At 55.2% G+C, this 12,106-nt stretch overlaps 3 protein-coding genes across 3 annotated transcripts; 2 read left to right on the forward strand and 1 right to left on the reverse strand.

Moving 5' to 3' along the window:
• Window positions 1–300: 300 nt before the first annotated feature.
• V2A60_004742 (DUF2011 domain-containing protein) lies at window positions 301–1,259 on the forward strand (the record flags this gene model as incomplete). The annotated part of the gene is made up of 2 exons (XM_083256056.1): window positions 301–326; window positions 431–1,259. The coding sequence occupies 2 exons, from the start codon at window positions 301–303 to the stop codon at window positions 1,257–1,259; spliced, it is 855 nt and encodes a 284-aa protein (XP_083112182.1).
• A 619-nt stretch (window positions 1,260–1,878) lies between these two features.
• On the forward strand, window positions 1,879–5,390 carry V2A60_004743 (FAR11/STRIP family protein; the record flags this gene model as incomplete). Its single annotated transcript, XM_083256057.1, has 4 exons — window positions 1,879–3,909; window positions 3,960–4,215; window positions 4,316–4,445; window positions 4,499–5,390. The coding sequence occupies 4 exons, from the start codon at window positions 1,879–1,881 to the stop codon at window positions 5,388–5,390; spliced, it is 3,309 nt and encodes a 1,102-aa protein (XP_083112183.1).
• Window positions 5,391–5,767: 377 nt separating this feature from the next.
• V2A60_004744 (uncharacterized protein) lies at window positions 5,768–7,053 on the reverse strand (the record flags this gene model as incomplete). The annotated part of the gene is made up of 2 exons (XM_083256058.1): window positions 5,768–6,512; window positions 6,590–7,053. 2 exons carry the CDS (start codon window positions 7,051–7,053, stop codon window positions 5,768–5,770), a joined length of 1,209 nt encoding a protein of 402 aa, XP_083112184.1.
• Between the last annotated feature and the right edge of the window lie 5,053 nt (window positions 7,054–12,106).

The raw sequence follows: 12,106 nt of genomic DNA on the forward strand, positions 1-12,106 counted from the left end.
ACAATGGCTGGTGGGGCGACAAGAAAATGTTGCGACACGCCACCACATTTGACAGCTTTTGCGTCTGCCAAAATATGTAACAGCTCGTATACCTCCCGCGCCAACGCATAAATCCCTCCACGAATCCGAATGTAAAAGGGGTGTAGCATAGATTTACTGGGATCTTCAATTCTCTCACCCTACCCGATTTACCGAAACGTATCGGGGCAAGAGGCAGAACCACCTCGCCTGGCTTCACCACCGGCCTCGACCCTCGCGGCGCACACTCCTCTTAAAGCCCGAATTCCATCACTGTACACCATGTTTGAACTTCCAGAGGCGAAGAGGTAAGCTTCAGCTTTTCCTTTCCGGTCTTGGCACACGGCGCTGCGCGTTGGCAAAATCGCTGCCAAGGGGGGCTTGCCGGATCGCTAATCCACAGCTTCAACAGAGTCCGGCGCGAGGATCTCGGAGACCCTGATCAGCTCGATGGGGAAGGAAACAATACAATCGAAGATGACATGGCCATGCAGGCTCGAGTGAACGCGCAAATCGCTGCGGCGCTGGGCCTCGACGACGAGTATGATACCGAGCCGCCTTCTCCTATAGAGGGCCTCAAACACAATGCCAACTCCGGCGCACAGAAGACGAGCGCTGCCTCCGTCGACGGCAAAAACGACACCGATGAAGAGAAAGGCTACGAATTCAACCTCTTCAGCACAGCCGGCCCTGGCGGCTCAGCCGGACCGGCCAAGGTGGTTCTGGAGGACGAGTCTAAATCGCTAGGCGATGGCGCATTCGTGCGTCCACGCCCTCTTTCGTACTACACATCCAAGGGGGCGGTGTCGATGAAGGAAAAAGAGCAGTACGGCTACGCGGCCGTCACGGCTGACACCATTGTGCAGTGGTCAAGACAACCGTCGTGGGGCATGGCGATGCCGTGGAAGGTGGTCTCGATTAGCGCGACACGCAAGGCAAAGCCTGGCGACAAGTCTGCCCAGATACTGGTGCAAAACACAGACGAGATTGTCAAAAGGAAGAGGCCGGGCAAAAAGCAGCGGATTCTGCTACGCCAACGCAAAAAGACAAAGGCGCAGGCGGCGGAAGAGGCGGCCAAGAAAAACACGGAAAAAGAGGAGCATCTAAAGGATAAGAAGAAGAGACTAAACAGGATAAAGAAGCTGAGGAAACGTGCCAAGGATAAGGAAAAGAAGCTGGCGGCCGGTGGTGGTGATCCTGATGCGGTCAACACCGCTAGCGAGTCGGACAGCGACGAGTAGATATACCCCCTCCAGAGCATGAGATAAGGAGAGCTGTTACAATATAATGAATTCATGACTTTGATAGATCAATGACACTTTATGAAGATGCGATTTATTTCTATATAAAAAAAAACAAGCTGGCCCCATCCAACTCTTTGTAAACGACTGTACCGACGACATTGGGCAGCTTCAATAGCTCAAGCAACCCCGCCAGCCAATGAGCTCCTGCAGCCGCACGGCGCGTGGCCGCCCCCAATCTGGATAGCTTTAGGCCCGCCAACCTAAAATCTATCAAACACGCGACAACACCCAATCAAGGACCAAGACCGCGAGACGAACCAGTGGAATTATCGACTAGAATATACCTTTTACGCTCTCAGGGAGCTGTCGAACATCACTTGTCGAGATCCGGTCCCGCGCAGCGACGATTGATGGAGCAATAAGCAGCTGGTGACCATTTCGACTGTCTGTCTTCACTACGCAATCAGACTTCCGGGTTCATGAATGGCAAAGAGGTCTGGGGGAACAAGAGACTCTCCTGGAAGTCTCTTACAGACATCTTGAGCCTTCGCCCCACACGTTTGTGCCTTTCTGCCAGCCGGCGGCCCGCTCCGAAGGCGAAGCGCCATCCGCGGCGATGAGCTCGCTTGTGGCCGCCCAGGAAGACGGGCTGGCCGAGAGCCCAGCCGCCGCCGCATCGGCTCCCACTACATCTGTGACCGAGGTGCCGGCAGAAGACGATACTACAAAGCCAGATATGGATATAGACGTCAAGGACATGGGCCAGGTGGTCGACAGCAGGCTGGGCACGGAGACGACCGAGAAGCCCCCCGTCGCGCCGCCGCCCTCCGCAACGCGACCAATCTTGCAACGCAACGCTCTGCAGCGAGCGACGCTCGACCCCTCACAGCATGGGCCCGGCAGCTTCGCGACCCCGATGCCGCAGGGGCCCGCGCCGCCTGCCCCGACCGATTCTCTCTCCCTGGCGCAGCTCCGCAAGATTGTCAGCGAGGTGAACCGGCCCGAGCAGCCGGCCTACGACTTTGTGTACGCCGACATGGGCCCACACGCCGAGGAGATTGACGAGTGGTTCATGTACCAGTTTTGGCAGTGGGTGCGCCTAAGCTCCGCGCAAAAGGCGTTTGAGTGGCATTGGAACCACGAAACCACGGACGGCGGCGGCGGCGGCGGCAGCGGCAGCGGTGGCCAGGGGGGTGGCGGCCACGAGGTGGCCTGGGAAGACGCGGACCACGACACCCGCACGAGGTTCGTGCAGGCGGCCATTGCCGGCGTGCAGTCCAATGACGCGGCGCTCCGCTCTGCCTCGATCGGCAAGCTTGTCTACCTAGTACTAGGCCGCTGGGGGGATACCGCCATGCCGAACGCGCCAGCGGCGCCGGCGCCGGGCGGTGACGAGGAGCAAGACGGTGACGGCGCAACGAGAAGCAAGGGGCCCGGCAGGTCCATTGCGAGTATCATGCAGCTGCAAGCGATCAAAGCTGGCGTCGAATGCCTCGCGTCGCTCGAGGGCTTACCGGTCGTGTGGGAGGCGCTGAGGCATGCTTTTGAGCTGCAGTGGTCTGGAGACGCGCCAAACACGCAGCCGGGCGGCCAGGGCAGCCCGCAGGAGCCGCACGATGAGCTGATGAACCTCATGACCATTATGTACATTGCCCTGCAAGAGGTCCTCAGCGACCCCGAGGACATGGCTGCGTCGTACGGAAAGCTCCTCGAGCTGCAGCCGCCCCTCACCGAATTCATGATGACGGCGACCACGAAACTGAGGTGGGACGAGCAGAATGCTCTCCCCCAAACGCAGATACTGCTGCTCTTCTGGAAGTCGATCCTGCTCGTGTTCGGCGGCACAAAGGACCTGCAAAGAGTCAAGAAGGCCACCAGCGAGCTAAGCGAGAACCAGGATAAGCAGAAAATCACTGCCTCGCCGCTCGACTACCACGTATTCCGCCAAGAAATCACCTCCAAATATCCTGCATACGTCCCGCCGCAGCCCGCAATCCCGCTCGAAGACGAAAACACGTCACTTCTCCCGCCGCTACCCCAACATCCGACTAGAAACAACGGTTCCAATGGCATCCTCCCCGCACCCTCCAACTCACAAAACGGGGGCGCCAGTATCTTGCACCAACCAGTGCACATTGCCACGCCGGCCCCATCGCCGCCGCCATCGCCGGGCGTCGGAGGCAAGGGCGGCAAGAAGCAAAACTACCAGACGAACCAAAACTTCCCATTCATGTACCCGCCACTTGACGCCACAAGTAATAGCGCAGGCGGCAAGGGTCTTGCGGCGCTTGACGACACCATCAACCGCCGCTGGGAAGGCAGCGACATCCCCGCGTCGATCCTGGAGGCGGGCGAGCTGTTCTCTACGAGAGTGCGCATGACGAGGGCTACGCGACAGTTGTGGGATGAGAGGGAGGGGTTCCTGAAGTTTGAGCGTGGATGGGAGCCGGATGAGGATGATGACGTGGACGAGCTGGACCTCAGCGATTTGACGGAAGAAGAGAAGGAACTGATCAAGGAGGTCAAGGACGCGGATAAAGAAACGCACAAACCAGCGGCCCCGGCAGAAGCTGTGGATTACGGCCCGCGGAAGCAGGAGATGAGCGACAGAGATAAGAAGCGTTTGGAAGCCGTGGAGAGCTTCTACGTGAGTTTCCCATTACTGGACCAGCGGCTCAGATGCTAATAGTGATGCAGCACCAAGCCCTTCCCCATTTACAATCCTTGGTCATTGTTCTGCTGCGGCCAGTGTTTGCCAATGTCGCGGCCATCGTGGCACAACAAGGCCCGCAGGGGCCACACATGAACCAGGGCATGCCGGGCCGCAACGGACCCGGCATAAACGGCGGGCCTACTGCTGATAGCGCGAGAGCGGCTGCAGACGTCCCCGAGCTGTCGCCGGAGGAAGTGGATGCTGCCAGGACCAGGGAGGTCACGACCAAAGCCATGTCAGGTATCTTGGTACTGCTGTTAAAGTGGCTGAGACTATCGCGTGAGAGCCTCACAAACGTGAAAGTGATTGCGAAAATGCACAATCAGCTAACATGCAGTAGATATTTTACGGTTCGAGTACATGACTCAACTTTTGCTGGACTCCAACTATGTACCACTTGTACTCAAGTTGTTTGCCCACCAGGACGTGCAACAGGTTGTCGATAGCAAAATGGATCGTCTAGAGAACAGGTTTGTCGAGCCGATGCCCGAAAGAGACATTTCTCACTAATATTCCGCAACAGTTTTTTCCAGTTTTGCAATCTTCGATCTCGATTCAAGGACAGGACGGATAGCGATCTTGATCATGAAGATGAAGACGAGGAAGGCGAAGATCAGCCGAACGGTGCGGGCGAGGCAGCAAGCGAGATGGAAGAGAGCGATGACAGCGCAGCCCCCCCACCGATCAGGAGGCGCCGGTCCCCGCCAGCCGAAGAGGCGCAGACCGAACCGACAACAGGGCCGCCGAGTCTACCACCGTCCGAGGAGGACGGCCATGCGCGGGGTATGCGGCCAGAAGTGGACGAACTTGGCTACCCAGTCAATGATCTGCCTATGGAGCCGATCACCGACTTTTCGTGGCGCAACTTCTTTTCGCTCATCAACTACCTGCGGGTGATGCAGAAGATCTGCAAGGGCAAGGCGCACCGCAATCTGCTGCTCGTGCAGTACAAGTCGTCGACGATCCTGCGCAAGTCGCTGCGGATCCCGCAGCCGGAGCTGCGGCTGTACACGCTGAAGCTGTTCAAGAACCAGGTGCCGTACTGCGGGCGCAAGTGGCGCCAGAGCAACATGCGCGTCATCACGGCCGTGTACCTGCACTGCCGGCCGGAGCTGCGCGACGAGTGGCTCGCGGGCAGCGACATCGACGCCGAGGTCGACTCGGCGCTGCCGCTGGAGCAGGCGCTGCGCGGCCTGACGCACTGGTTCAACGTGAGGCGGTACCCGGACAAGACGCTCGGCGACCTTGCCACCACGGCGGCCGAGTACAAGGAGAAGCAGCAGCAAGAGCAGCAGCAGCAGCAGCAGCAGCAACGCGGGCACATGATTCAGCAAGACTTTTTCACACGCGAGTTGGAAAAGTTAGACTTGGACTGGTCGGAGATGAGCGGAGACGATACAATGGGCGAGATTTAGAATTGGTAGTGTGAAAGCATGAAGAGGAGAAAACAAAAATAAAAAAAAAATTAGAGCACAACGAAAAAGAACATGTTCATGTCGGCAGAAATCATTGGTGTGAGGTCTCGTGTATTTGAAAAATTGTTTGAAATCATGAAGATTAACATTCTATGGATCGAAACCAAGACGAAAAAGAGCGCCGTGAGGCAAGGGTATTATTATATATTATCCATTGTGCCCGTGTCCATGCGGATACCGTTATAATCCACAGCCAAAACCAAAAACAAGAAAACAAAAGTTCTGTATACCCAGTGTGGTATTTATATGCACGTAAATGTGTGTATGTTTTTACATTGTGTACTTTTTTTCTTTCTTTTTTTTTCTTATTTGCCTCTTCACGGGCGGTCATAGATGCCATCGTCGTATTGATGATGACTTGGGGCCGGATACCGCGGGCTCGTCTGCTGATAACGGGCGGGCGCCGGCGTCGCACGGTGCGGCTCGTACGGAGTGTCGTACGGGTCGTCATCGGCCGGGTACGGCAGCGTTGTCGTCGCCGTCGCGGGGGCGTTGGCGCGGTAGTGGTGGTGGTAGTCATCGCCGGCGTGGCCGTAGCGGTCCCCGGCGTGGGTGTACGGGTCCCCGGCGTGGGTGTAGGTGTACGTCGCTGCCGTGGCGGCGGCGGCGTCGCCGGCGGCGGTGGTGTGACCGGTGACCATGGGGCTGTGCGCCGTTGGGGAAGCGCTGCCGTAGCCCGTCTCGTACTTGTTGTACGGCGGCTGCTGCTCATGGCCGACGGCAGTGGCCTGCGAGTCGCGGTTGTGCTCATCGGCAGCGGCGGCGTTGACGTCGACGGGGTGGGCGTGCTCGGGGAGGTTGTTGGGGTCGTGCTGGGGTAGGGCCTGCTGGCCACGGTTGCGGCGCCCGCCAAAGACGCGGCCGAGGAAGCCGCCGGCGGCCGGGCGGGGCGACGACGGCTGCTCAAGGTCGGGCTGGTAGGAGGGAGTGGGCTGGTAGTTGTTGTAGGGGTTCTCGGCGTAGGGCATCTGCATCTGGGGCGGCGAGTTGGCGAGGCGCTTCTCGCGCTGGTGGTTGCGGCCGAGTGCGAGCTCGACAAATATGGAAAAGATGTAGAAGAAGCTGGCGGAGGTGAGGGTTAGTTATCAGCAGTCGTCAGCGGGCGAGGAGTTTTCCCCGGGGGAAGGGGCGAGGCTTACATGGCAATTATGGCAATGGCGAGACAGGCCGTCTCAAGCTTGCAAGCTGTGCGGTAGCTGGGGATCTTGGTGAAGCCGCCGCCGGCGTCGAGCGTATCGCCCGCCTTGCCCTTGCCAAAGACGGTGTTGACCTCGCCGGTACAGCTGCCGGCGCCGCCCTTGTTGGCGACGGCGACAAAGATGTAGGCGCAGAGAAAGGCAAAGTCGAGGCACATGGCGGTGAAGGAGGTGAGGGTGCGGCCGGCGAGGCAGCAGAGAAGCAGCAGGCCGAGCAGGGCGTAGGCGACGGCGACGCCCACGATGCCCTCGACGGCGCGGACGCGGGTCGGCGTGGGCAGGTCGTGGTTGGCGAGGGCGGCGAGCAGGTACGAGTAGATGCCGAGGATGATGACGGCGCACAAGAGCTGGACGCAGCGGATGAGCCACTGGACCGTCTTGAGGCCGAGGGAGGTGCCTCTTGACATGGCGGCGAAGGGGACGGATGCGGGGTTCGTTTGTATGCGGCGTTGTAATGGAATATGTGCAGTTAGCTGTGCATATCAGATGCAAAACGGGTGGACAACGACGAAGTATCAGTAGCTATCGATGGAAGATGAAGAGGAAAGAGGAAAGAGGAAATTCCAGATCGAGAATCGGATCGTGATCACAAAGGGGAAATAAGAGATAGACAGGTATACATAATAGAAGCAAGGGTAAACAGTCGGGGTTGGACGAGGTGAATGAGTAGGTATATCAAGTTAGGCCCGCGGGGTGGCTTACTGGAAGCAGTAAGCAGGTTGTAAGGCGTTTTGGTTGCACTGCCCTGTACTTGGTACCCAGACTGTACCTGGAGGTAGTGCATCAGTGGCCGGAAGGCGGCTGGCACAGTGGGGGCCGGCTGATCTCTCCTGCAGGCCATCTGCATTGACCGGTTGACGTAGACACATTATTTTCTGAATCCGAAACCCGAGCGGCTAAGCTTTTTTTTTTTTTGGCCCGCAAGCTTTCATGTACAACGATATATCTGTCTTGGATAATTATTTGAAGAACTTGCCATTGAAAAGAGGTTGAAAAAAAAAAATACCACAATGACGAATATATGTCTTGTTTCGTCGGCCGTAACGAACCGACTCTTGTCTCGCCTTGTTGCTATTTCTAGACGATGACGACGACAAAGTGGGGATCCAGTCTCGCCGCAGCGGAGAGCGAACCACTGGAAAAGGAAAACGAACCCTTCTGAAAGGTCCTTTCCTCGGAAGCCTAAGCCGCTAACAGAGAAGAGGGTGGTGGCTGCCGCGTCCGGCGTGGCTGGGGTCGGTGGCTGAGTTGACTGATAAAGTGGGGTCTCATGGAACAATGGGCGAGATTGCCATGTATCGCATGATTTGCCACAGGGAGAGTACGCAGCTCAACAATCGAAGATGTATTTTTGTTTCATACTATAGAGACTGAACGATCGCATAGAAAGGATGTCCTCTTGTGACAACGAGCCACCCGATCTATGCGCTGTGAAGCACGGAGAAATCGATTCAGGTATTCAGGAACTCGTCCAATCTTCAAGGTCCTACCCTAAAGCTGCTCTTCTTCAGCTGCGCAATACCCAGCAACATCTATGATGATTAGAAACACGCCCGCTCGAGATCGACCATTGAAGCTTGCCCACAGCAGCAATTCTTTGCTCCCGTAAACACCTTTTGGGCAATACCCGAGCAACCTTTTCGGTCTCGCCTTGGCGCACTCTGTGACACACAATTATGAGAGTTACGCCTCGATTGATGCTTTCACAGCTCAAATCAAACACGTGCAAGACGCAGCGCGGAGCGGCCCTACCACCCGAGAAACACAAGCTACTGAGAGTCCCGACATCTCAAGCAACAGTCTCAAGTAAAAGTTCGTCTTTCTTTCGGCCAGCGGGCGCTTGCGAAAACCCATGAAGGGGCGAGGGCCAAGTCGAGCCCGCAACATGCCTGCCTTACGAGCAGTCTCGTATCACAAGTTCTAGCCACAGGTTTTACTACTCTGTCCGTCGAAATATGGGAATAGTCAAAAAATAAAAAGTGACGCTCTATCTGCTAATAGCAATACAATGATACGCCGGCTTTTTATATGCGACGCAAGGTCAAAGGGTGCCATCCGGTTGCGACCAAGATTAACATTGTCGCATTTTGAGATGAGGATCTCGATGATGATATAGGTAGTTTCTTGCTTGCATGTATGAATGCAGGTATCTCCTCGTTTACGTCAACAGTAACTAATTAGTCCATCAACAATCGTCAAGAGCCCGACGTACGCCGCCATTTCCACTCACGTCCACTCCCCCCAAAAAAAATTCAGCCACTCTCTCATTACGGCGCGAATTGTGAAAATGGTGAGCACGGATGCAATATTCATACCCCAGCCGTTCACGGCGTTCACGGGCCGTTCCCAGGGCCTGCACAGACGGCGGGTCTGCTGCACTCGGTGCTGCTTTGAGACGCTGCTTTGTGCCCCGAAATGAACCGACCAGTATCCGGCAGCGTAGTTCAAGAAAGGATACCCTTGGCTCTCCCTGTAGCGGGCGCGGCTGCTATGCAGCTTCTGAAAGAAGGAGGTAAGTACTGCATGTAGTAGCGAGACATCAATGCGTGGCTAGCACTTATAGCCGCCCGGTTTCCAGAGCCGACCTGGGCGCATGGCTTGTTTCCTCCAGCGCCAACGGCTGAGCCGCAGCACGAAGAATCTGGAGGAGGTTTCTTTTTTTTTTTTTTTTTTTCATGAGTAACCTTGTCGAGTGTCCTTTTGTACGCTTCGGATAAAGTGGTTGGCACGTCTGCTAGTAGCGCTTCGACATGATATGCCCTCATTGAAAAGCAAGTAGTACATGCTCAACCGAGCCTTTTGTGGACTCGCGGGAGAAGAGCTGGTGTAGAAGAGCGGACAGAGCAGCAGCCAACTTGGTGCGACGCGATTCCTCGTCTGTGAAGAGAAAGCAACTCACAGTGGCGACCGAGTTTGTAATTGCAGCCGATGCCGTGTCCATGGCGGTAGTCATGTTCTCCAAATGGCCGTCTTTGATTCGACTCCGGGCCAGCACAGGCTTGCCGCAAGCAGTGCCTACCATCAACCAAAGTACATCCGAGTCTGAGAAAGTCTGCCAACACGTGAGACTTGGATCAGCAAAGAACCACTAGCATGTTCCTGGGACCGAACTTGGGTTGATTCCATTTCCGCTTCAGAGTTACCGCAGCCGACTCGAGCGCTCGCAGAAACTCGCTCTATTTATCCTTTTCCCTATAGTTTTCTTCTTCTGATTATATTCCTTCATAATGTTAAGAATTTAGTAGTTTATATCGTAAATCTACGCTAGCTTCTCTTGATATAAGAGATACTTTTCTACTGTGACCTTTGCTAGACTCGATAGAATTGCTTTTTTTTTCTTTTTCTTTCCTTTTTTTTTTGAAAAGTGGCAAACAGCATGCGCTCAGCACTCGAACATGTGCAAATAAACGTCTGGTAAAGGTGCCGCAAAGTCACGGTAGTGCTCCCAGGAAGTACATTGCAAAGATACCTCTTCATGTGGTTTCCAGTACGTCCAAAGTTCGCCAAGAGTTGTAAAGCCTTGGACCATGGCCATGTGATCAGCGAAACCGCCGCTGAAAAGCAAATTATGGATGAAGTTGTATTAAAAAAAAGGAGAACAGACATCATATAGGTGCCGTGGTGGGATCAATACGTGGAACAAAGGCCAGTCGAGCGCTGCACATGGATGTGAGCTGAGGCTTGTCTTACCACGCCATCTGCCCGAAGCCAGGAGCTTGACGAGCCTCTCAAGCGGATCGAAAAAGGCTGCAGTCTTTGCTGCGAGCTTCGAACTTGCGCTAATGCTTCTCATGATTATCTGTGAACCTTGACCAGCTCGAGCTCTCTTTCGGAATAGGCTCGGTAGGCGCGACAATACAGACGCTCGGAGACGCTCGATGTCGTGGCCGGGCTGATCGGAATCGCACCGCTCGGCCTCAATGTTCCTGTCACCGGCTTTTGGGGTTTGCGGCAGTGCCTGAACGACGGGATAGTCAGCTAAGTTAGATCCTGATTGCGCGGGATCAGCGCAGGCGTGTATTGTCGGCGAGGCGGCAGTCGCGTTGAACCAGCTTGTGGAAAACCTTTCCTCATGTTGAAGGGTTTGCTGCATTGCAATGCCTATTCATTGTATGAGCCAGATGGAAAAGGCCCGCCCCAGAACTGGCGTTCATGTTGGCCGTCAAAGGCGTCGATAATAATCATAATCAAGGCTCAGGTGCCCAACTGAGGTACCGGGTATCTGAATACGTTTGGCTCGGTTGCGCGGCGGTATGCAGTCGCCATAATCGTCAGCAGCCATCAATAGACAATTTCCCAGACTTTTCGAGAGAGCGTCCCGCTCGCGTAACGTCTCCTCTGACAATTTCAGCGACCTGTCAAGTCGCCTGTTGAAGGGGATCACAGGCTGCTATTAGCGCCCCAGAGGCGAAACGGCGGGTGGGTTGGTCCAGTTCACCCTGGCGTATATTACGTGGTTGGCGCTGCCCGAATGATTTACTTTTTTTTAATCTTGTCAATTTAGCCAGAGATATGCTTTTCAAGACCACCCCGCAAACGGTTGACTGAACATGAGTTGGACCAAATATCGCCATCGTGTCAGAGAGTGGGCTGGTCTGGAGATTAATTGCGGTACGGCTGAATTCAAAGCCTTGTCAGCAGCATGTCCAGCAATAACAGTCGCCGCACTATAGCGCACGTGCAGCGCTTTCTTTGACGCGATAAGTGAGTTTTTTTCTTTGGCAAGAATTTGAAATGTTGCAAAAGTTTTGAGTCATGACCACTGAGAAAGAGGTCATGGCTCGTATCGACGAAATATCGGTCCGGCGCGTGTTGCAATTGGTGCTTCAGACATGGAATAGCAAGAGATGATTTTATTTTTTTGAGACAAGAGGAGCCCATCGATTATTGATTGGCAAGCGATAGCTTGAAAGCTGAAAAACCTCATGGAGTTGAGGTTTTGGCTGAGCGTCTTGCCAGTAGCTGTGCACACTGGTTCTACATTCTAGACCGAGCGAAAAAGTTGGCTTCGGTATCCCTTTTGTACTCAACACAGAAAATGGGCATTTGAAGCGTGACAATGCTCGACGACAGGGGGGGCAAAAAAATGGCTTCGTGGCTCTTTGGGGCCCTTGGCTGCCAGCCTCAGAGGCGCACCCGCTGTCGCGTGCCTCTTGGCGGCGAGATCATCACGACCAAAACACCGGGGAGGAAGGGGTCGCCAAGTGAAAGGGTGGCTGCCAAGTCGGTGGCCTCAATTCTGTACCGAAATCTCTTGCCTTGGCGACCGCGTGCGTCTCGTCGCCTGTCCGGTCCTTTGTCCGGCTCCCCTCCCTCCCAAAACCGTCTGTGTATTTTGAAAATTTCAGCACATGGCATTGGCGCCTTGCAGTTCCCGCTCAAAGGGAAAAAAGGACAAAGCCCGCCCCCGATTCAGCTCGCCCTGTTTTGTCAGGCCTAGACCAAAAAAAAAGCTTCAGT

This window comes from Cordyceps javanica, chromosome 3 (assembly GCF_051103115.1).
Source record: "Cordyceps javanica chromosome 3, complete sequence".
Taxonomy (NCBI): Eukaryota; Fungi; Ascomycota; class Sordariomycetes; order Hypocreales; family Cordycipitaceae; genus Cordyceps; species Cordyceps javanica.